At 36.0% G+C, this 25,212-nt stretch overlaps 1 protein-coding gene across 4 annotated transcripts in view; it reads right to left on the reverse strand.

Moving 5' to 3' along the window:
* Nucleotides 1-25,212, reverse strand: part of VAV3 (vav guanine nucleotide exchange factor 3) — a 148,619-nt gene that overhangs the window by 55,387 nt on the left and 68,020 nt on the right. For all 4 annotated transcript variants that reach the window (XM_030279319.4, XM_012575150.5, XM_072932592.1 and 1 more), the window contains 6 exons: nucleotides 24,446-24,532; nucleotides 23,927-24,012; nucleotides 23,421-23,553; nucleotides 22,980-23,089; nucleotides 7,840-7,941; nucleotides 6,587-6,687 (listed from right to left, as the gene is read on the reverse strand). In XM_030279319.4, the coding sequence (XP_030135179.1) occupies nucleotides 6,587-6,687; nucleotides 7,840-7,941; nucleotides 22,980-23,089; nucleotides 23,421-23,553; nucleotides 23,927-24,012; nucleotides 24,446-24,532 (619 nt within the window). The remainder of the gene's footprint in view (nucleotides 1-6,586; nucleotides 6,688-7,839; nucleotides 7,942-22,979; nucleotides 23,090-23,420; nucleotides 23,554-23,926; nucleotides 24,013-24,445; nucleotides 24,533-25,212) is intronic.

Genomic DNA, 25,212 nt, shown 5'->3' on the forward strand with positions numbered 1-25,212 from the left:
TTCAGTTATTAACTTTCAGTAACTGAATAAGTGGGTTCAATAAATGCCTACATAAGATAACGAATACTCCTGATCATTCATGTAAACTAAATTTCATTAAAAGGGAAATGATGGAGTTGGATTAAAAAAAACACCAACACTGATGGACCAAAAGGCCATTTGTGTCTTCACTGTTAATACTTCAGGAATAGAAAACAATATCCAGTATCTGTATTTCCACCTAAAAGCCTATTCAAAAAATTAAGACTTCTTATTTCATTACAGTTTTAATATGTAATTCAGGATGTTCTGTATTGAAATATTTGTATCATGTCCTCATGAAAGACCTGTTTTCCAAACATTACATAAGTACATGACCAAGAAAACCTTTCTTTTTATTTTTAGGGGGGAAAAAAAAAAAGTAGCGCATGAGCATATCTACCAGCAGATATTTTACACACAACAACTTGAATTCAAGTTTCTGCTCAGTACCAGAGTGCCAATGAAATTATCAAGTGAGTCCTCAGTTCTGACAGCCACTTAATTAATGCTATAGTTCAGCACAGTTTTGGGGTTTTTCTTGTTTATTCACTGAGGCCACATTACCACTGGGTCACATTTTGATAATTATATTTTACTACAGAAGCAAGAGGAGCAGCAGCTGGTCTCAGTAAGTGAGGGAACAGACCTCAGAAAATGGGAGTAAGCTGCTCTTCAGGGATGCAACAGAGCAGCTGGATCTACATGCTAACTAAATGGAGTGTAAATAAAAAGTATATGAAAGAAACTACTCACCTTTCTATTTTAAAACAAAACTCAAAATATTTAAAATGCAGGAACTATGAACTAAGTCCCTTGGAAGGAGCTGTGGGACTACGTGTTTCTTTCCAGTCATTTAGCCAGTCATTACTCAATCAGAACAAAATTAGAAATGTGACCCAGATGTACCACACAGTAGAACCCTAAAAAAATATCAAGTGCCCTAACTGGCTTTTGTTCAGGTTGAGCAAGAATCATTAGTTAAGCAATACAGCTCAACCTCTGTTGCAGTTTTTTAAAAAGTGGTATAACTCCAATGAACTTTGTGAGATTTGAGCATTTACTTGTCAATTCAGTTGACACTAGAGGTTTGGAGGGGAGCCAGCAATTTTGCAACTATTGATTAAGTCAGCAAAAACATAAATAGTGAAAGCTGCTGGTTTCTTTTGAGATGTCAAGAGCACAGGCTTTTCATGAATAATCTCTAACGTGCTGTAGCAAGCAATTAGGACATGAACAGCATGAACTGTATCACTGGGCATGCACGTTACTGTATGAGAGCAAATCTAAACTTTACCCATTCATATGCCAACATTAACTTTTAGTTCATCTCACAGTTGAAGAAACTTTTCCATCGAAAGAAATATAGTACCTTTTCAAATGAAATTATCCAAATGAGAAAGAAATCATGCATAAATTAAGCAAGATTTACTATAAAAATGACCAGCTAATGTTTTTCGAATCTATTTATGACCTGATGAGACACGCCTTTACCATTCCCTGGGAAAAGCAATATAAAGAAGAAAATTCTGTGGGTTTGGCATTATATTTAAAATATTCAAAACACTTTCAGATTCGAGAATCATTGGAGGTTTCTCTAATTGAAATATTCAATAGTCAGTAGAACCAGCAAGTATTTGCCTGAGAATACTTAATTTAACATAATTTGATGGACTTGGAAAAATTCCAGTCAAAAAATAAAAATGAATTGTTAATTCTGCTGGTTTAGACTGGGAAATAGCCTGGATTTCTTCAGTATGTTCTGGGCAGAGTGATACTGTTCTATCAATCCTATGAGGCCTCTGAAGAAATTGCAAGGGACACAGAACAGACTGTGCAATAGAAGTGGGAACAATAAGAGATACAGCTTCTCCCTTTGGCTACTAATGGTGTGTCTTACTCATTCTTGCTTACCCAAGGCCCCAGTCTTAAGCATCCCCAGACACAAACCCTTCCAGGCAGTGGGAGAGCATCACCAGATGAGTGAAATTGCTCTGTGCCATGAAATAAGACACAGGAATGCAGTTGAAAAGCCAGATGTAACAAGGGAGAGGAGCCAGCAGAGAAAAGAACACCGTGTATATCTTTATAAATGGCTGGTGACAGAAATATGTCCAGCCATTTTCTAATCCTTGTGTTTAAGGATTAGAAAATACAGTCATACAGTCTAAGACTCAAAAGAGTTCATCAGAACATTAGCAATGATTCCAAATTCAGAAAAAATAATTGATAGGGCAGAAAAGTAAAATATATGAAAATGTAGAGGGCTATTTGAGGATGTACAGGACAGCATTTTAGGGGGGAAAAAAACTGTTAAATCAATAATGAAAGAAACAAGCCCAAAAGACCTCAACCAGCACTGCTATTGAAAGCAGCAAGGGCAGGAACATCAACCAAGAAAACCCTAGGGCTAAATGCAAACATTTTGTTCTATTTATTAATTCAACTGATTAACTCTGCATCTTTTATCACTAAAATTTCTACAATCGGCTGAACTGGCCTTCTTTGAAGCAAAACATCTGAAGAAATGGCATATGTTTGTGTATAAGGCATAGCATGAGAACACAGCAATTTATCTTCAGATTTTGTCACTGTTTCTCTCATAAGTGTATCATCTAAATCTGACACTTAATAATTTTGTCATTCAAAAGGTTTCATCTATTTTTGGATGTGTGCCTTTTGAATTTTCACAAAGTGCAAATTGGAATGAAATTTAAAAAGACTTAATCCACTCAGGAAAGTTCTAAGCATTATTTCAGAAAGGCTGGCAAGAACATCTGCTCATGGTCTGTAAAGGAAATTGAATCTTAAACTTTACAAAACCAGAAAATGCTGAGGAAAATTCAGATGTCTTTGAGAAACCTAATGGCATATTCCCACTGCAGTGCTTTGAACTCTGATCACCTTTTTTCAAATACGCCTCTAGAAGTACAAGAGGTCTACAGAATGTGAATGAAAATTATTTGAAACATAGAAAAAATGACACTTATAAAAAGATAACTAAAAACTTGAAACTGTTCCATTTAGAGAATATACTATTAAGGAGTCAAAATAATTTATCATAGAGAAGTAGTCAGTCAAGGCTTCTCACAAAAGCCCAAAGTCACAGAGAACTCACTGTTCTAACACTCTGAATTCAGTGGGACATTTCCAAAAAGGGAAATGCAAAAGCATTATCAAGATGCAAAACTCTTCAAACACTAAAAAAGAAAGGAAGAAAGTTTAACAGGATCAAGCAGGGAGCAACATTCCTGGACACTGTCTACCACACAGGAGATTTGCGCTTTGTAAATTGATCTATCTGGAATGGCACTGGCAGAATGACAGAACACCAGATTAAACAGAAAATACATATATCTACACATATATAGATATATATTCCATGTCTGTGGCTATAATTAATACCACATGACCGGGGAATAATAATGTCCAGTTTCCCAAAAGAATTATTCCGTTTCAGCCTGTGAAAAAGGCTGTAATAGTCCCCTAGCAAAAAATGTGGGGAGAAAAAACCAAACCAACCCCCCATACAAGTGTTCCAGGCAATATGCTGCTGTACAAGCCTTTGCCCAGTTCCCACAGGAGCAGCAAATGGCACTGTTAAAAAATATTATATTTATCATCAATTAATTTCTCAAAATATTTCAAAAGAAAAGTATTCAAAAGAAAATTAAACGCATGTTAGATTGTTGTGCCTACAGAGCATACTTCTTTCACAAAGTGCAGTGAAGATGTTGAATTTTACATTATATCTTTACGCCTGCATGCCTTTAATAACATTTCATAGCTTAGAAGGCATGAAAGAATTTAGGGGAGACCTCATTTCTCAGTATAGCTCTGGAACAGTTAAAGGACAGCTCCAAAAAAAAATAATTCAAGTTTCACTAATCAATATTTTAGAGTGTATTGTCTCATCCCTTTCAGGCCCACATAGGGAAGCAGGTACTTGTAAAGCTTTCCTTGGACTGTGCACATTATGAATGGCCAGCACTGCTCAGTCAACGCTTCTTCCTTTAAAAAGGCAAATAAAGAGTAAAAGAGGAAAGCAGTAGAGAAAAAACTGAGAATTTTCTTTCCTCCTCATTGTCCAAAGTCCCTTTATCAGGTGGAGGGATGACACATTTTCAGCTAGATAAGCAAAATCCCTTGTCCTTTCCATGCTCATTGTTGGATAAAGGGGAAGTACTGCAACAGCTGCAGTGTTGAGTTGGATTTTGCAGTCATGATCATAGAGCAGACTGTAAGGAAAGACACAGCTCAGCACCTCCTGTCCTTCTCCTCAGGAGCAGGTAGGAGATACACAACTCTCCTGTCTTGTATGAGGGCTACAGCAAACAGTCTTTGCATAGAAGAAAAAACAGACTGGGAAGACAAAGTGAAGTTTGAAGAGAGGACAGAGGGCTGAACACCTGGATGTAACCAAAACACGTTACACAATCAAGGATCTTAGCAATCCAGTTGCTTGGAATTTCAGTAATTCTACAAATATCAGGAAGCTGATTTAAAGTAAAATCCAAAACACCGTTCTGCTTCTTTGAATTTTTAAAATTATAATTTACTCCACTTAAAAAGAAGGAGAATTGTGATTTGTTGCTACTGCTATTTTGTTCTCTCTAGAAGGCTACAACATTGCTTAAGTATGCAGGAAAATTAAAAGAAATCAGACCTTTTGTTATCTAGGCATTTATGGTCATTCTTACTGATGCATGTTGCACCATATGTGTCCACAGATATTTACAGAGGAACAAAAAGATAAGCTCCTGCCTCCTGGGGTGCCAGCTATCCAATTAAAATAAAAACTACAGAAGTGATTAAAAGAAAAGGAGCAAGACAAAGAAAAAAAAATAGAAGTAGGAGTGGTTTGTACCACAGAAGACAGTTCTTTTGGAAAGAACGATATGTGTTTGTTTTTCCATTCTATTAATTTCAAGTAATTGTTTTAAAACATTAAATTTTAAAGATAATTTTTAATATTTATTTTCCTTAGAATATCTGCAGGAGGTGCTGTGAAAAGTCTGTGTTCCAAAAAGGGTTTCAGTAACAAATACTGTGATTGCTTGTATGGTTTTTACATCTACAAAAGGCTATTTGTAAAGAGTTCAGACTTGAAGGATAGAATGGAAGATTTCCAACACAGAAAAGCAGCTGAAAAAAAAAAAGTTTACTGACTGCAGCAAAAGTCAGTGCCTCCATCGTGTTGATTTCATGGGAGACTGGGACAGGTAATTAGCACAGAGAGTCAAAAGCCAAGTACAAATCAGAAGTAACCCACACAGGGGCAAAGACAGAAACAAGCTTATACAATGTTGAAAGGAACAACAAGCCAGAGTCAAAATGTGGAAACAGCGGCTTAGTAAAGAGCAGTGCATGAAGTCATCATGTAATTCAAAAGTGACAGAGAGAATATCTCTGCCACAGCACTCTACAAAGATTGTAGATGCTAATGTCAAAAAGAAAATAGCCCAAGGGAAGAGATTGCAGTAACTTATATGAAATATGTGAGACATGAGAAACCTCACAAATTATTATAAAATAATTCTGAAAAGGAATGCAAAGATTTTAAAGATGTGAGAATGATACATGACTAGAAACTTCCCCAACATATAAAACTCCATTTTGCAGAAATCATTATGTGTTCCCAATGGATTTTCTTTTTTAAACACAACAGCGGTTCAAAATAATCTCTAAATCTCTAGAAAAAAGAACATTTGAGAAGCTGGACAGAGGGAAGAGTCAAAAATGGCACTAGGATTATATGACTGTGGCAATAGTGTAACAAACTTACTACAGCCAAGGGAGTAGGAAATAGGGGGAAAAAAGAGTGGCCAGTGATGGGGGCTAACACTGAGCAGTATCAGTGGGAGATCCGGAAGATGTCAGGATGAGATTTACAGGTATAATACTGAACAGAATGGGAAGAGGACAAATTTTTGGAGTTATTTGTGGGAGGCCAAATGGTAGTTGAAATCAAAAGATTCCTTAAGGTCCCAGAGAGCAGAACAACAGGGGAAGTACAAAGTGACAGTGGCCAGAGAAGAAATTCACTGAGCAATTGATTAAAAGGAAAAAAAAAAATAGTTCTTAGCTGTGGGAAGTGGATAGCCATCAATCACCTTTTTGTGAATATTGTGAGTGGACAGAAACCATGGAAACCAAAGAGATGAAAGAGGAAGCTGAGGCAACATAAACAGCTTTAGGAACTGAGAGGAAAATACAAAAAATGACATAAAGGGAGAAGTACAAGGATGATAGATGATGTGCTGTACTGTAGGGGTTATATATAAGCAGTCCACAACTGAAACAAGAGCAATTCCTTGTTGTATGTGACATTGAAGAAGAAATTTGGTTTGACCTGTAACAGTTCTCTCCTCCTTTGGAACATTTCCATTTAGCAGCAATAAAAATCCCTATGAATCCTAAATGCAATTCTAATTGTGCTTATAAATGGTAGCTTCACAAGTACACATGTTACAATAAACACAAATTAGAGGTAAATTAAACCTTAATTATATCTAGCAAGTTTTATGTCCTAATTAAAAATGGTATTCTAACAATTAAAATGACTTACCACCTAAATTAGCCCTGCCACAATTGTCTAGTCTTCCTAAACATTCTTTGTGTGCTCCAGCTCCACACTTAGAACATAAATAGCCTTGATAAAATGTTCCCCTGTAAAATAAAATTAGGTAGTGATACATTAGAGGTGATAAATTCCACACATAAAGGACATAAGAAACATGGCAGAAGGTATTAGAAGTAATTTGTTGTTCTGTATAATGATAGTCCTTAAAGGCTTGAGAAAAAGTGACAACTGACAAACAAGCAGCTCATCTGCTTTCTGTCACTACTAGCCATTTAAAAATCACAACCAGACAGTTCTTTCTGACTACTAGTATAATAACAGCCTCCATTTCAATGTAATTCAAAGCTACTTCAGAACAGTACACTTGAAATTGTACCATAATGCATCTATCCTGCTACAGTTCTACACTTCACTTCATCTCAGTGGGAATTTGCCTATGCAGCATGAAGAACAGGATCCACTTCAAGAGAGTTGTAAGCTTGAATGTATATTTAAGCACTGAGTAGTTTTTAGCTGTATGGCAAATATTCTTGACTTGAAATTTGTTCTGTTCTTTAAAAATATATATCATGGACACTTCAGGTAATATTTGGAGCTGCTACTTCCTCTAAATGTCTCTGTACCACAGGGTGGCACTTGGGAATACCCAGCTGGTGGCCCGTGGAGAGCCCAGGCAGCATCCTGGGGGCTGTGTCCTGCATGCACAACTGCTCCTCAGCATCGGCACTTGGTACAGACCCAGTAACTCAACTACACTGCTCCAAAGTCAGGAATTAGCCCTCCTGACTTTTAAGTTTAGAAGGTCTGCACCCCTGCTCATAGTCACTTAGACCATAATGCATTGAGGGGAAAAAACTAAAAAAAAAAACCCTCTGAAAATACAGGTCAGTCTGACTAGTCAGGAAAAGCATTGCTAAAGGAAGAAAAAATGTATGGCAAGGAGGAACATAGCTGAAGTTAATTTCAATTATTCCATGCCTGTACTTAACAAAGGCACTACCCACACTCAAATACACTTGCTAAAATGCTGTGGCTTCATTTTTCAGAATATCAACAATGTGCAACATAGAATCATAGAAGGGTTTGGGCTGGAAGGGACCTTAAAGAGTATCCAAACTCTCTGCCGTGGACAGGGACACCTTTCACTAGACCAGGATGATGCTCAAAGCCCCATCCAGCCTGACCTTACAGGGGCAAGAAGGGGGGAGACCACTATCCAAAAAAAACCTTTACAATACCTCAGAAGCATCTGACAGACTTTGCAAGATGTCACCCGACTGAAGGTGTGCATTTTGAACTCATGAAAGCTTGTATCTGCATAGTCTGGCCGGATGTTCGACCTAAAAACAAAATTTGAAAATTTGCATTAAATGAAATCTAGAACATGAGGCAACATTCACAGCGGGAAATCTTAACACACAAACTAGTTTTATTTAGACTTTAATGTTTTTCACTGACAACAACCAGAAGTATGAACTTTACCAAACACCTTGAAATGAAATCTGGATTATGGTGTTATGCACACTTTGTAAATATACACTATAACTACCTTAGCTGTCATAATAAATAGAAAATTAAACATCTGGTTTTTATTCTTGTTTGAGTAACTAGGATCATTCTCAACAATATTTTAGTATGTCAATGCGCAAGGAAAAGCAGCTCACAGCCTGAGAAGCACCATATTTGAAAACATATTAGTAGCAAATTTAGGACAGTTAGCTCATAACTATGCAGCAAAATATAACCTGAGTGCTTTCAAAACAATTAGAAAATATTCACCAGGATTTGGTAAGCCTTGTGTTGCACAGTGCCTACAGCTGTAGATACACACAGTAAATTAAACAAAATAAAAGATCACTATTCACACTGCCAAGATACTGACACACTTATAATAAGCAGACTTATTTCCAAAGATCAGATTTATGTACAAAGCACTGGTCCACTACTGTACTTATATTTTGTTTACCTTCCCTACTGATCCCTTTTAAAAGCAGGAGTATAATTTAAATGTAAACAATCCATCATTTGTTGTACCAGTGACTGTTTACAGATTGAAATTTTATTAAGTAATCTATTCAATTTTTTCTATCATCTGCCCCATTTCTGAGACTGAATCGAAGAATAGGCATTTTCAATTAATTTCTTTTTTCTTTTTTTTTAATTCAATAATATCCCCAAACTAGCTTAACACTGTCAAAATCAGTAATGCTGAAATGGTAGGTGCATAATATTAATCTAGACTGTATCAAACAAGAAAAAAAAATATAGTAAGGGCTAATGAATTTTTTACTATTATTTATATTAGAATGTTTAGGAGTCCATACATTTCTGGTATTTTTCTATCAAAAACATAGCAAGGTATGATGCATAAAAATTAAAATAGGAAAAAATAATGAGGGCAGGAATGCAAGAATCTACAGTTCTCAAAGGAGAAACTAGAAGCTTTTTCCAACATAGAAAATTACATATTCTTCCATTAAAGTCGGAGATATTTATAATACATAAGAATGAAACTTATAAGTAACTTCCAGACTAAAACACAGACCAGCCACAAACTGCAGTGAAACACAGATAACCATGCAAGCATCACTTCCTCTTGGATAGCATTAAACGACTAACAAAAAAACATTCAAAGAATCTGTTTAAGTACCCAGTGTCAGAAAGGTCCATCTTCAAATCTGCCTGCTGAAAATAAAACTGTACTCAAAAGGCAAAAGGAATTTTGCTTCTATGCCTGAGAATAACCTTACAATCAGTACTGTTTTAACTACCTCACTTGTGTCTCTCTTTCTGCTCCAATATGCAAGATGGCAATTCCACAACTCCTGCTAACTGAAACAGGTGTGCATACTACCCATCCACAGCAGGAAGGTACTGTAGCAGGATAAAATTAATCTCATAAAGTAAAGAACTTTTTAAACCATGAGAAAAAGAATTATTATTTTTTGGCTCTTAACTAGGTACCGTCTACATTTCACTTGTCTGCCAGAAGGCTGCCAAAACTTCTTAGGCTACACTCAAAGCAATCCTGAAAAATCCCTAGAACAAGTTGCAGTACTTCACTCCCATAAAAAGCACATTTTTATTGACCATTTGGTTCAGAGCAGGACATTTTGCAGAACTGTGTTCAAAGTATAAGCCAAAAGTGCAAGACTCATGAGATTGAAAGCATATCAATTTAAACCTAACAACCTGACCATTTTTCAAGAAGAAACCAAAGAAAAAATACCATTCATTTATTAGAACAGAATCAATCTTCAAAAATAAGTGAAACAAAAGAAAAAAAAACATTACAAGTTTATATAGACAGTAGTTTAACACATGGATGTGACTACACAACTTTCTTCCATGTGTAAAAATTCTCTTTCATTCTTCTCTCAGGCTATCTTCCACAAAGATTGAAGTGTGTGAACTACTCAAAATATACCTCCCATTAACAGAACAAAGATGATACACTGTATTCATTCTCTGTTATATTAAAAGGAGTATTTTAAAAGAACAGTGCAAAGTAAGAAATCGTATGTTTACTCTGGAGACAGAGTGCTGTAAAGTGAAGCACAGTATGGAAAGATAATTAGTGATACAACAAAACCCAGAAAAATAAAATCAACATGTGTTGTCTACTGCAAATGTAGAGGTAGAATGAGGAAAGCTCTGTAGAAGAACATTCAGTGCAGTGCTACTGTGGGCAGGGAAACTCTTGCGCATTCTGCTACCAGATCAGTAATGTTGCATTATGGCAAATCCAGTTCTGTAATCCCATCACACATAACATCAGACAAGGCCGAGATGATGCACTATAGCAGCATGTATGGAGCAGCAAGCCTTTTAATGTAAAGTCAGAAACTTAATGAATGTAAGGGTTTGATATTTTCATTTTCAATATATTTCTTTTCCAAAATCAAATAACGAAAAAATAACCCAACTTGATTAATATGTGAAAGTTTACAACTAAAGATTAAGCATAATTCATCTGTGGCTAAGTACAATTACAAGGACTATAGGAATTTTTTTTCCACAAAACCTTTCAAACTGAAAATTACATAGCATGTTTTGAGTTTTCAAATACAGCAAATAAAGCTGATAATGAAAAATAGTCATGGCATAGCATGCAGCTTTTCAAAGCCATGTCCAACCATAAAGAAACTCTTTTGGTTATACCATGGAAGTCTTACACTGATACCATCAGAGGAGAGAGCAGAGCTCTCACAACAGACTAAAGGGAACATTTCATCCTTCTCAAATTTTTTCTCTTCTACTTCCCAACCAGTAGGCATATTGCAAGACAGGAAAAACCTGAGTATTTATGTCAATATTAATTTTGAGCTTAATACTACTTCCGGCTACAGAAGGATTTCTTGTTGGAGACCAAAAAAAAAAGAAACTCAGATGTATTTGTTAGCAAAATTCAAATGTATTGAAGTAATTAATATTTCTTTTGGGTCATACATTGGATTCCTTCACCATCACACTGGGACAGCCAAGCTCTCCTGCAGACTCCTCAGTCCCTCCTAACACAACCACTGCTGTTATGAGGTGCCCCAGGCAGCAAAAATTTTTTTCTATTTCTGCTGTCAAACAATCTTGATGTGTGGCCAGAGCAGGAAGTCACTCATACACCAGAAATACTTAATCTGAAGTAAATAGGACACAGAATAAGTTCCATGTTTTATTGTAAAACTCTCTTATTTTTTTCAAGCAACAGCAATGTGGGGAGGGAAAAGTAGTTTCCCTTTGTCTCTTCTACTTTCTCTCCAGGCAGTTTTAACTTCCCCACTCCAGCAGAGACAAAATGTCAATGTGAATCCGTTATTAGGACAATTTTTCCAATTCTCTCCTCAATTCAGCACCAGAGGTTTTATAAGGGACAACCACATGTGTCATTTCTTGCACAGTGCAGGAACCCCATAACCAAATTTACTCCAGTCACTACTGCAATGTCCTTGGGCTGCCCCTGAGCCTTCTGAGCAAAGCTTTCTCTTTGCAATTTACTTCCAGAATATTAGTCCCACTGGGACCAATTCACTGCTACACCACCAAGCCAGAGACCTGCAGGTGCATATCTCACGAGTCTCTGTCACTTGGACATGCAATTCTTGTCTCTGCATGAGCCACAGGAGCCACAGTTCCAGGGGCAGAATGACCATCTTCTTCAGTCAATCCTCCATCTATGAGTAGTCCCTTTGTCTTTAAAGTTTTGAAAGTTCAGTGTAGAAAAGAGTTACCCAGGTATCTTATTCAATTGCCCTTCATATCATCAGCCTTTGGAGCACTCCTTGTGCATATGAAATATTCCCCTTCTAAAAATATTCTCTCCACATTTGCAGTGCCATTTCTTTCTACTGACTTGTTCTTTTCAGAAGAGTAAATTGACCATAGGCCAATCTCATCCCACCCACATAGTGCAACACCTTCATGAATAGTGTCAGGAAGTGTCACGTTATCAACCGGCCCCCACAAGCTTCTGAAGACAAAATCCATTCTAGTAATCATCATTTTCTAGATTAATGGCACAGCTGACCATAGAGTAATGATATAGATAGCCCAAAATTGTCTTGTCAGACAAGACATCTAGGTGCTTACTCCTATGCCTGTAGAATAAGGAATAAATTCCCTTGACTATCCTGCCTCAAAACACCAAAAAATAATTGTTCATATGAAAAAAATGAAACTGTTTAAATTACAATTTTCTCACACTAGCAGTTGGGATAACACATCAAAGACTCAAAAGTCATGCTTAACCCTCAAAGCATAAACATCTCACAATCAAAAGAAAAATACTTAAGTCAAAAAAAAAAAAAAAAAACCCAAAAAAAAAAAACTTGGCAATCTTGACATATCCAATTCTGTAAGTCCTATGCCCCATTTTACAAATCTGAACTTTGACTGTCTTTGATCTAAAGTGTTGCCAAGGTTTATATGCAATGAACTGTACATCATTAGTATCGAGCAACTTAAATAAGATTTCTGACTGTAATTTCCTTACTTAATCAAAACCATATTCTCATGAGAAGACATTTAAATCAGAGTGTGTCTGAAGAGCAGTAGAATAACACAGGCATTTGGCTCTTTTATAGCAACAATTTAGGGTTTTATCAGCATTCTTACATTCATGTTTGTTTCCTACAAGGAAAGCTATACAGAGTACCTTCCACAATAGGTTGGAATAAACAAATAAATTACATCATCTTCAGAGGGATAGGCACAAATATACTTTCTTTTACTGTCAGTTACACTTCCTCTACAAAGGTAGGGCTTACAAAATAAGATGCACCAGGAAAATGACGGAACATTCAGCCACAAAAATCAATCTTTTCTACAAAATATGTTTCCCAATATAATAAATAAATGGCTGAGAGACAGCTTACTATATAGTCCCTTCCTCCTATTTTTCCCAGGTGGAAAATAAATATATTAAAATCCCATTAAGTCTTCATTTCCAGAAAGGACATATTTCTAAATCTATTCAAAATGAAAAAAAAGTCTTATAGTCTTATTTAATAAATTTTTCTATACTGAGTGTATCTTTCCTTGAATGTTTAGCAATTCAGATATTTCAGTATTAGCCTTCAAGACCAAGAACTGTCTCACATTTGACATACTACTGAAAGCTTACTGCCTGCCAAATCTAACAGAAATATAATCAAGGGATAAAATGAAATATTACATTTGTTAGATTAATTACATCCTTACGGCAAGTTTAAATATTAAATACTATATTAATAAAATGCAAACCACAGGGCCTTCACTGAAAAAGAGTGCACAAAAGAGAAAAAGTGGCTTTATGAAAATGCAAAGAGCAGGAGATAATAGAAGCCTTTGGCTCCTGGTTAGGAATGTCAATCTTGTAGCACAAAACAAGCAAGAAGCAGTAAGGAGAAGCTATTCAGCAGCAGAGAGCACTGCAAATCTACTATCTTATGGCTTCACGTCCAGCAAGGAGTTAAAGGTAGGAGCCTTCAGGACACAGCACAAGGGAAAATACTTCTTTCTTTTATTACAAATCTATTTACCATTGCATTTAATGCTACCAATTAGAAACTGTAGTTTAAATAAACTGCAAGGTCCAATGCTGTCCTCCACTAGTGACTACTTCTCTCTTTCTCACTGCAATTTAAGGGCCATTTCTTTTAATTGCTTCCCTGGCAGCTTTTCGGTACCAGCTTGACTTCAGCAATTAAGACCTTTACAGATTCCCCCACTCCCTGGGTCTAGGCAACTGGAAAGGTGTTGCTTAAACCCACTACAAACAATTCAATTAATGCTGAAAAATTGCTGCTCTGGAGTACTTAATTAAAAACTTAACTTCTCTCTCCTAGACTTCAAGTATTTTTAAATTAAATTTGTTTTTCTTCTTTAACTGGAAAGAAAAATGTATTACAGGAGGGAAAACAATCCTCTGAAAAAGTTTGATATTCCTCAGATACATAAGCACATCCATGCTTAATCACAGCATGTAGAGGAAAACAAGGAATTAACATTTCACACAAAGAGAAATGAAAAGTAACCATTTGCAAACAAAACAGATCAAGAAAGTTCCTTTCAAAAGTGAATTGGCTGCAAAACAAGAGGGTATCAGCAAGAGCAGGCGCTGATCCAGATAACCTTGGGTAGATCGCTGCTGTTAAATACAAAGCAAGCAAAGGCCTTGTAAACATTGACTGAATCAAGTAGTTCTTAGAGGACTGATGATGAACCTCTCAGTCATCACTTAGGCCCAGAGAAGCTCCTCCAGTCTGCCCCAGCTCAGTGGCACTGGCATCTTGGAGAGCAGAGGAACTCCTCTTCCCCAACAGCAATCCCACAGCAGTTTTCTGAGGAATATGCAACAGTTTTTTGGGTTGGAAACAGGCTGTGGAGCAGCCATGGGCTCTGCATAACAGTACAGTGAGACAGCTGCCCACCCTTTGGGGATGACAGTTCTTCCCAAAAGGGGAAAAAGAAACATGCTAGGAAGTTCTAATTATTCTTCTTATTTTTGGGTTTGACTTCTTTTCACAAAAATACTATTTAGGTCAGGTCTCAAAGATCATTTTCTCACCTTAGTCTCTCCAAGAAATGCAATCGTGTCACAAGAAATTATGCAGAGTTCAGTTGTATGTACGTGCTTGAAATATGTCCATCATCTTGGAAATGCATTATATTTGAAATTGAATAGCCATTATACTTGATTGAAACTTGGCTTTAGAGAATAGTTAATGCATGAATGCCCACCTGTGAGCCCAGAGGCATAACAAATAAGGAGATGCATGAAGTATCAGATAGAGTCTGCAGTGAATTGCAATTGTTTTAAGTATTAAAAGAAGAAATACTACAGGGAGCTCAGATAAAACTCCATACCTTGAACTCTCCTCAACTCTCAACCTCAAGTTAGACCTTTGCATTTCAGAGCTGATGTTATTCTGCACTCCATGTTATGCTTATAATAATTTAAAATGCTCCATCCAGAACTGTTCAGAATTATGGACACCCTGAGCACGAACTGCTGAAGATCATTTTCAAGTGTATGTGACGTGAAATCTGATGCTGTACTCATGCAGTATAGCTTGTAAAGAAAACAGCACAGGTTATTAGCTCTGGATACTGAAAATTTTTATTCCAGGTTTCCTTATTGTATAAATAATTGGCATCACTGCAGAAAATGCATCAGTAAACCCAGATCTAATGTAAGTATCTCTAAGATACTTGTTGCTAACAGAAATTATTTATGAAGACAACCTAAGTTTAAATTCCTAGTTTGTGGCAAAGTTACCTCCTTTCAAAACTTTAAGCACCTTAAAATTCAGCCATGACTATTGTTACTAATCATCTCAGAAAATTTTGGAAAACTTTACTAGCACTATAATATAGCTATTGCCACATATTCAAATGCCACCTAGACAGTTAAAAAAAAAAAAAAAACCTAACCCCACAACAGTATTTTACTGACAAACAGGGCTAAAAGCTCTCAGAGCTCTCAGCCAAACCTCATATGAAGAATTTAATGCAAAGTAGATCCCAAGACATTGACCTCACTCCCTGCTGTGACACACACCAGACTCACCCTTAGGATCCCAGTCCCTACAAACAGAGCCAGCCTTACAACCAACCATTCCAGCTCTGTGCACAATCACCATTTCAACTGGTCACACAACATGCTGTCATTTAATAGAAAGGCATTTGTGCAATAGCAAAGTAAGAGGACAGAGAGAAAGCCACAAAAAATAATTTACAAATAAGGCAAATTTACAATAATAATTTACAAATAAGACAAAATCCCTATAAGGATTAGAAAAGGAATACTTAAGTATTCCTTTTCTAATCTTTACAAGGATTTTGTTATTTACCCAAGAAACAAAAAAAAAAAAAAAAAAAAAAAAAAAAAAAAAGGCATTCCTAAGGGATATTCTCACTAGACTCACTGGAGATGAATGAGCAATGCCATTTCACAAAGGATGATTTGCAGTTTCTTTTTTACCTTCTCTTTTCAGGAGCAATGCTGATTACTTACAGCTAATTCATTTTCTCTGTTCCAGCTCGGCTGTTATATATCAGAGTCATCTTTGAAAATGCTATTTATTGAAGTAATCAATCAATCAATTCTCCATATGCTAAATCTCAAACATTTTGGTTTGTCACATCAAAGGGTCTTCATCAAGAAGGCATGTTATAAAATTAAATTAACCATATCACAAGTAAATTGTGCTTTTGATCAAGAACACACAACTTCTCAGAATTTGCTAGGAAATTTGCTTATTTGATCATATGATGAGTGGCTTTTTTGAGATCAAGGAAATTATCTTGTTAACTTTTTGGAAATGTACTGCATTGTTTCAAACAAGATAATTGCTTTCCTTTTTCATTATCAGTCTACTTCCCCAAAAAGCATGGGAGGTGAACTGCTTTGAGCTAATCTATTCCTGTATAACTTTTTTGAACACTACCTGATAGGAACAAAGCTCTGTCACACATCAGTATTTGCAAATCAAAAGCATCTATACTTTATATACTTCTGTATTCAATGGCTGAATCTTATTTGTGAAAGTTCTAAGTCGTACAAATGCAATTTTACCAAGCTGCTTGTATTGGTAAGCTTTAAATATTTTATCATATTTACACTTAACTGAAGACAAGTCTGTGCTTTGGAATCAAAAACTCTGAAAATACAGGATTTATACAGCCATTCACTTGTAAATTATTAGAGAAATACTTCTATGTGCTAAGAAAAAAGGTAGCATTGGTTTGCAAGGTGAAGCTATGATACCTGTTCATTTAACCAGATTATCAAGACAAATATGTAATGGAGCATTCCATGTTTTAACACTGAAAAGACTCCCTGCACAAAAAAGGCCAATATTAAGATGGCAGTACTTTATTTTTATGATGTAGTGTTACTACAAATTTATTTCACTGAATTTTAAGAAGCACTAAATTTTCTAGTAATATCCCTCAGATATTGTAAGGTAAGTTGTAAAAACTTAAGGATTGGGATATTTTTGGGTTTTGTGAACTGGAAGACATAACACCAAAGTATATTTATCATCTTCAAGTGTTTACCCACTTTTTCAAAAATTCTGGTTTGCTTTCACATTTTACACTGTCCTTACACTGTGCTCTTAATCATATCTAGCATCTTCACACAGTTCTTGCTGTGTCTGGAATAATCTAAAGAAATTTTATAACTATAAATATGTTGTGAATGATTGCTTATAACCCTGAAAAACATTTGATCAAAACCAACTGGAGCCACAGCAAAGAACAGGCAAGCATTCTTCTTTAACAGACATGAACTTGGCATTAATTTTTGGAGTATTGCAGTACCTATACTGATGAAAAAAACCCAGGCAGACATGTTTGTTTATTGCTTTGGTAAACTGTGTGAGGTTGATACAAGTGCAACACCTTTGCAGGTTATTTTAAAAATGCAGCAGACATCTTAAGGCTTTTATGATGCTCTGATAAGAAAGCTTTAATTTAATATGGCAGTGTTCAATATGTCAGAGCTCAAATATTCTCTCAGAAGAAAGCTTAATGCACATGCATTATTAATGCACTATCTGAGGGAACAGATCTATTGGAGTGGAATCTGACCAATGTCATTAGTCACAGACTGCAAAGCGAATGTGAAAATACAAATGATAATAGATAAGAGGACACTCTGCACCTACCTTGTGCCTTGTACTAGTTTTCTTTAAAATTTAGAAAACTAATGAGCTCTGGGTGCAATTTATGTAGTTTCCCTAATCTAAATTGTTGTGCACACACTTACCAGGTTTGATAATCAATGAATCTTTGGATTATTTCCTCACTATCAGATGATATGTTCTGCGTCCCTCGAGTTGCAAGGTGTGAATTTATGTTGAATTGAAGCAGCAATTTTTCAAAAACAGGTTAGACTCTACCTGAGCTGCTGCACAAACTCTCTAGTGACCCAAAACAAAGTACAGTGTAATTAAAACTAAAACCAGTATTTTGTGAGGGCTGTACAGCTTTCATGTCTGAAATCTTTTATTTAGGTATTTAAAAGAAAAATCAGATTAATTAACTCCACACAATTAATGCATATCCTAATCACTATAATGAACCTGTTTCCCACTGATTTTTCAGGCATTACTAATTAGACATGACATTAATATTGCTGTTTCAGCTACGTCAAAACAGTAGCTGAAATCATAGTACTTCAGAAGGTGAAATTTTAACTGTTCCTCTGCCTGCAAGATCTTTTCATAAACTTCTCCGTTTGTGAAAGGCAATAGTCGAGTAAAGTCTAATTAAAAGGTGTGTTACAACACTGTTGCAAGAGACTTTACAATATTGGTTCTATGTGTCTTGAAATCCAGCAGGACTAAAGCTGACACAGCCCTGGGCAACCTAAGCCTTGCAGAAGACTGAAGCCAAAAATCTCTATACACCTCTTCCAACCTAAATGCTTCTTTAAATTACATTTATGTGTAAGACGTTCCTATACTCAAGTCAAGTCTGCTGACAGTCCTTTTTACACTAGATTACAAAACCCAGTTAAGAAAGGCTTAATTAAATTAGGAAACTGGACAACATAATGACAAAATAAATTCAGCACAAACCAGCATAAGATATTACAAGTCATATTACACTAATGGATTCAAATATTTTCAGTGGGAAAATATAATCTGCAGCCTTTGATGGGAAAGATTTCTGCTGTTGTGGTGATGAGAACACACACCTGCTTCATGCTCTGCTGTGATTAAGAAACAAACTACACACAAAGTATTTTGTGGATGGAACAGGGTGTTAAGTGTCAGCATGAGACAGATGTAACAACAATCAACAGATTCTTTCACTATTTATTCTATCATCTCACGAGAATACAGAAAAATTAAATTCTTCCCAACAATGACGAGATAAGCAGTTGCTCTGTAACAAGAAATTAAGCCTTTTAATTAGTCAGCTAAGTAACAATATAACCGAGGTACATACCTAGAATATGTACATATGCATATAAAAGAGGAAGCGCGATTCAGCTTTCAAGGAGTATTTTCTTTTTATAAAGAATGGTTAGCATAAATTTATTGACACAAATATTAGCCAACTATTTTTAAAAATAAGTATTTTTAAAACCAAAAAGCATGTGTAGAATAGCTTTCTAGGGGAAAATATCAATCAACACTCCCACCTTTTAGCATAAACTGAATAAAATGAAAATATTACATATTTGTTCTGATTCTTCTGGTGTTTTCAATATGGGAGGAAAGAAATTAGACAGGATGTGCTACTAGAAAATATAAAAGATTTGTGTACCACACAATCAGTTTTTGAGGTTTTAAATGGCACTTTATCACATTGCTGACAAACTTTCATTTAATACATGATGTCTCCAATTTGGCTGAATGGGAACAGTAATTTGGCTGTACATTTCCATCAATATTATCCTGGATATGGAATGACTTTGCATTTAAACCAATGCTATTTGACACGCTAGACCAAATTTAAACATTCCAAGTCTGGTACAGTAGTCTTTGCAGCACTATCTTTGACAAGATGATTATTTACCTTTGCAGCTAAAGGCTCATCCACTACTCTGAACAGAGCTTCAAGAGCAAAATAGCAACTGTTCAAGTTGGCCAGGGTCACAGTTAAGCCTCCCATCTCCTCCAAGGCAATAAGCAGGTTACACCCTCCAAGCATGCAGAACGTGCATTCCCACCAGCGAGAGAAGAGTTGCACCAAGGCAACGATGGCTCCTCTGAAAACATCCTCCAGTGGTTTCTGACAGACAGCTTTAGGAAAACGTCTCCAATCCACCAAAGTTTCCACTTTAAGAGCTTGAGTGCAGTATTAACTGTGCTGCCCCAGTGTCCTGCTTCATTTTATTGTGATCTAGAAAATCCAGTGCTCCAAAAGAAGCAGCAATTTTGGGTTGTACACAGTAAACTTCTTTTGGGGAGCTATGGCTAAATGAGCAGCTGTGGCTATTACTATGTCTAGGTTGACAGCATCAAACTCAGTGCAGCCAGACCAGAGAATCATTGTTGTATAAGGATATGCTGTATGAAGAAACTTCAAGAACACCCATGAAATTCTTAGGAGAAAAAGAAATCAGGGTGTTTGGTATATTATATATTTTCTAAATAAAGCAATAGTCTCAGGAAAATAGCAAATACATACTGTAGGAACAGAGCTGCAATAAGTAAAAAACAATTTATAAATAAAATAAATAAAAACCATTTACTCAGTTTCCTATGACCAGTAACCCAGCATTTCCAACCTCCCTCAAAACAAAACTCACCACACACTACACTAACAGAGTTGACTAAGGTAGAATATTTTCACAGGTTTTTGAAATTAGCTTTCCAAGACAAATTTACTACTCTGAAAAGTAACACTCTGGAAATAGCACTGGGATTTCATCTAGCCTTCCTTTAGGGATTTTCCATACCAAGTATGCCTAATGTATTCCTGCCCTCTGCACCTAAATCAAGTCCAGTCAGCAAAGCAGTGTTCTCCTCTATATCATACTTCATCAATAACATAAGCTTCCCATTTCTGGAGGCAAATACTCATCTCAGCAACACTAGCATCTCAATAATAGGTGCTTTTTCAGCAAATAAACTATCATAACTGTTTCATACACCAGTATATACATCTAAGTTTCCCCCTTCAAAAAAAGAGAAATTACAGCCTAGCTGAAATAATTATGCCTCTTAGACTGTTCTAGCAGCAACAAGGTTAATTCTTACTTTAAAAATAATAAGAGAGATCCTAGTTTGTCCTCTTATTATGCTCTTAGATTACCACTTGCACAAACCTGACTTCAACACACTGCTATCCCAAAAGCATTGAAATTTCTGTCTGGAACTCAGCATCATTTCTGATAATCAAAACTCAAAGTTATTTACCCCTTCAACTTTGCTAGGTTTGCAGTCTTGTAAAATTTTTAAGTAATGAGAAGTATTTTGCCCATGGAAGCAGCAATTATAATTGAATGAAATGAATAAGAGCACAATTTCAATCACAGCTACTTTTCAGAGCAGGAAAGTTAATCTACACAGTAGACAACAATAGCCCTGAAAACAACAAATCAAACCAAACCGAGCAACTGCTCAACACACTTGGCTTCATTTATTCCTAAATACAAACTCTTGCGTCTCAGCATGCATTAGAAGATCATTATTGCTACATGCACCAAGGTATGTTTTGGGAGAGATGCTGAGGGAAACACAGTGAAGTCAAACCCATGTAACAGAGTTGGGGATAAGCAATGAAAACTTGAGAAAGGACAAAGCATGGTGCACCTCAGTCCTGATCCTGCTGCTCCAGCCCTGGTGCCTTAACCACCTGGGAAGAGGTTAAACTAGAGGTGTGACTTTACAAGGACAAACATCCATGCAAGACACCACCACCCATTTTCAAAGACCAAGTCCATCTGCCAGAGAGGAAAGAGTGGCACACAAACTCACCAACCACTGAGGTGCTGCGGGCTCTGCTCCCACAGGCCAGCAGCAGCCCCAACTCCTGCGGCAGAGGCACATTCCCAACAGCTGAGCAGTGCTGGCTGCTGCCCAGCACTGTATGAGGGCAGAGCTGCACTCACACAGCAGCACAAGGAGGGACAGGGAGAATGGTCCTGTACACAGCCATAGAAACGGTTGGGAAGAATTAGGGGAAAAAATCATAATGCTCTCCCCATTCTTCTTAGTGCCTTGCCTAACTTCTGGTTTGATTGGGTTTTTGGGGCACTGGGCCAGGATGCCTGAGGAGTGATGAAGAGTCACAATGCTGGAGTTGGTAAGTGTGAGTACCTCACTTCTCACACACATGTTAAGTAAACATAATTATGATATTACACAAAGCACAGCAGGGAGAGCAGAGGGACAGAAAGAGATACACATGCAAATAAATACTTCCTTCCATCCCCAGTTATGCCACCCAGAAACTCTTGCCAAAACACATGTCACTTTTGCCTTCCATAAAAATCAGCAAGATGGGAAACCTAGTAAACAGGCTTTATTATATCTGTCCAGCTCAGGTTCTCCTTCCATGTTTCCATTATATAATTAACACTCATCATACTGAGTTTTTTTTTAAGTATGTATAATTTTTGAGGACATTTCACTCAAAACAGCTCACAATAGCCTTTTTCCTGAATCCACACCCCTTTATCACATCCAAACCATTGCTAATGCTGTGTTCACTGGGAGTCTCTCGCTCCCTCTCACACTTTTTCTTTCCATAAAGCAAGCATCACCTGTCATCCAATTCCCTTGTGCATGCTTTAAATTTAATCACAATATCCAAAGTGTCAATAATCATGTTTGTCTTTCTGACAAGTATCAGAAATGGAAATAAAGTTCATGCTGCATAACAATAATGTAATCTGCAGTGCTGCAACTGAACAACTTACTTTTCAAGAAGTCTAAAGCAACCTCCTCTCACTTTAAAACATCCAAAGGAAATCAGCCTTTTGAAACTAAATCTAATATGCCAAGCAACTTGATTCAGCTGCTAACTAATGAATTAGATAAAAGCCACTAGGAAAGATGCCAGCATCCCCTCCCAAACCACCAGCATCACCTTTCAAAAACATACTTCAATTAGTCAAAATTAAAATGGCATAGGAAAAATGTCACTATTCTGATATTTATTGTAAATATAATTATTATTTCCCCATGGATGCTTAAGACCGCATCACTAAAACAGTTTTAGCGGCAAGGTTGGAAAATACTACATAGCCTAGAGTGCCCTCTTCCTTTTCCAAGAGGAATTTCAGGGAAATACCGTTAAAGATGTCAATCGGTTGTTTCTCAGAATGTCAAATAAAATAGATAGCTAGACTGTATTAAAACATGAAAAAAGTTCAGTATAATTTAAGCAAAATCTTTACATGAGTGATGTGATTCTACCTTAATAAAAATATACTTACAGAGCCATCTGAAATTGTTCAAGCCATTTTTTCTTTAAGTCTTTAGTTTTGCAATAAACTTCTAAACCATTTTCACCTTGGATATGAATGAGGTAGAAGCCATAAGACCACTGCATAACAAGATCGACAATACAAAAGTTATCAGGTATGAAGAAGGGAAAGGAAAAAAAAAACCTAAAAAATAACAAAGCATTTGTATATTCTTTAATTCATTAATTTTGGGAACAGTAAGACCACTTTATTGTGTTCCCTTAGAATGACTTACTCAAACATTTGAATTACCTCAAAATAAACACATTTCAAATCTAAATATTCACCCCATCTCATATTTAAAATTAAAAGCATCTTAAATAATTTGTATTTACATTTTAAACTCACACAAAATGTTACAAATTCTTGCTAAACATAAACACTTCATGTGAATTAGCAACAAATATTTACCTTCTTATTTTCTTTATCAGTAGTGGGGTTATTTGTAATTTTGTATTTCTGAAGATCTATTATTTCCTTCATTTCATAATTATCCCCTCTCCGCTTGCAAACAATGACAGCTAGATCAAACAAGAAGATATGCCTATAAAAATACAATACAGAGATGGTTAAAAACACTCCAGAAAGCTAACACCAAAAAGTCTTATTTTACACATTTTTGCCAGTGTGACTTAAAATTTTCAAGGTGAAGATCTAAACTACTGGCTAATAAAACAACCAACATTGCAAGTACTTTAGCCTAAGACCAACTCCTTATAAGGGACTTAATGATCTTAGACAATAATGAAATAACTAATTTTCCATTCATCACTTTGCACATACACTTGGTCAATGTTAGACAGACTCTGAATGCCCAATGGAATGGAAAGCCCCCAAGAATCAGTGAGCTGACCTCCCATCTATCAAGAATCACTTCCCAGGTTTTCAATAGTGAACACCACAAGTTATGCCATCACCTGTCCTGCCTTGCACGTCTGTCTATCGTTGTTATCCTTATTTCTCCATCACCTTGAGGTCTGCCATATTGTAAGAGGGAATGGTTCTGAAAAAAAAGTAAAATGTATGATTCCATACAGCAACAGTGTGAAGATAACAACACATTCAAATGTTAGACCACTCACTCCTTTTACCCCAATAAAGGTCTTTTCAGACCAGGAAACAACATCTTTTCCCCACTAACATAAACTAAATACTATAAAGAATCAGTCCATTCTATTTTTGTCTTCAAATGGGAAAGGTTTTCCCATTACAAAAACATCTGAGAGTCATTGTCCATATACAAACATATTTAAGTACTAACAGTCAGAATAGAGAGATATATGTACTTTAATATACATGTCGTTCTAAACCAAACAAAACATACTTATACTTAGATATTATCAAGGTTATTATAAACTCCTATGAAATGAGGACAAAATACATCAATAGGTTTGATCAAAAGTTTAAAATTATATGTAAATTTAAAAATCACGTACCAAATTCTCTATTGATAGTTGGAACTGTCTAATTTCCCGAAGTGTTTCGTTATCTCGCTTTACTTCATTTACATATTGAGCCAAGTCCTAGAGTATCAACAGTAAAAGGGAGGAAAAGAATAACTTTTCTACAACAGACTGCTTTAATAAATTATTTTGACATGTTTATTTTATCTTTGTCTTATCTACATATTTAGTAATTTTGAAATTCTCTTTAACATTCAAGAATTACCAATATGTATGCCCAAATAAAGAAGGAAAAAAGTGTCTGCATATCTTCAATAATATTTACAGCACTTTTCATGATATCTATTGGAACATGAATTTACTATCAAGAAAGAGGGAAACAAGTAATACATTTTTTTAAGAGCTGATTTTTTTCTGCCCTTCTTTTGTGTTTTATTTTCAAGATTAAAGATGGAAATGTAATTTATGCATCTCACTATAGAAAAAGCAGTCAACATTCAACCTCTGAGGTAAATATAGTAGAAAACATATATAAGGCAGCTCAAAAACAGAATGTAAGGTTTAAAGGAATCATAAACCTGGGTGCTTATAGGCTACAGCCCCAGTAAGGGGATCTTGCTCTTACTGTTGCACAGCAGAGAGAAGCCATTACACAGCAGATTTTAAAAGGGGCTTTTGAAGGGATATACTACCTGAAGTCCCAGGGTGAGATCATTATTGTGCCCTTTACCAGAACATGTACTGTACACATTTCACTAAAGCTTTTAAAATGCTCTGAAGATGCTTGAGTAATAGTGACA

This window comes from Taeniopygia guttata, chromosome 8, assembly GCF_048771995.1.
Source record: "Taeniopygia guttata chromosome 8, bTaeGut7.mat, whole genome shotgun sequence".
Classification (NCBI taxonomy): Eukaryota; Metazoa; Chordata; class Aves; order Passeriformes; family Estrildidae; genus Taeniopygia; species Taeniopygia guttata.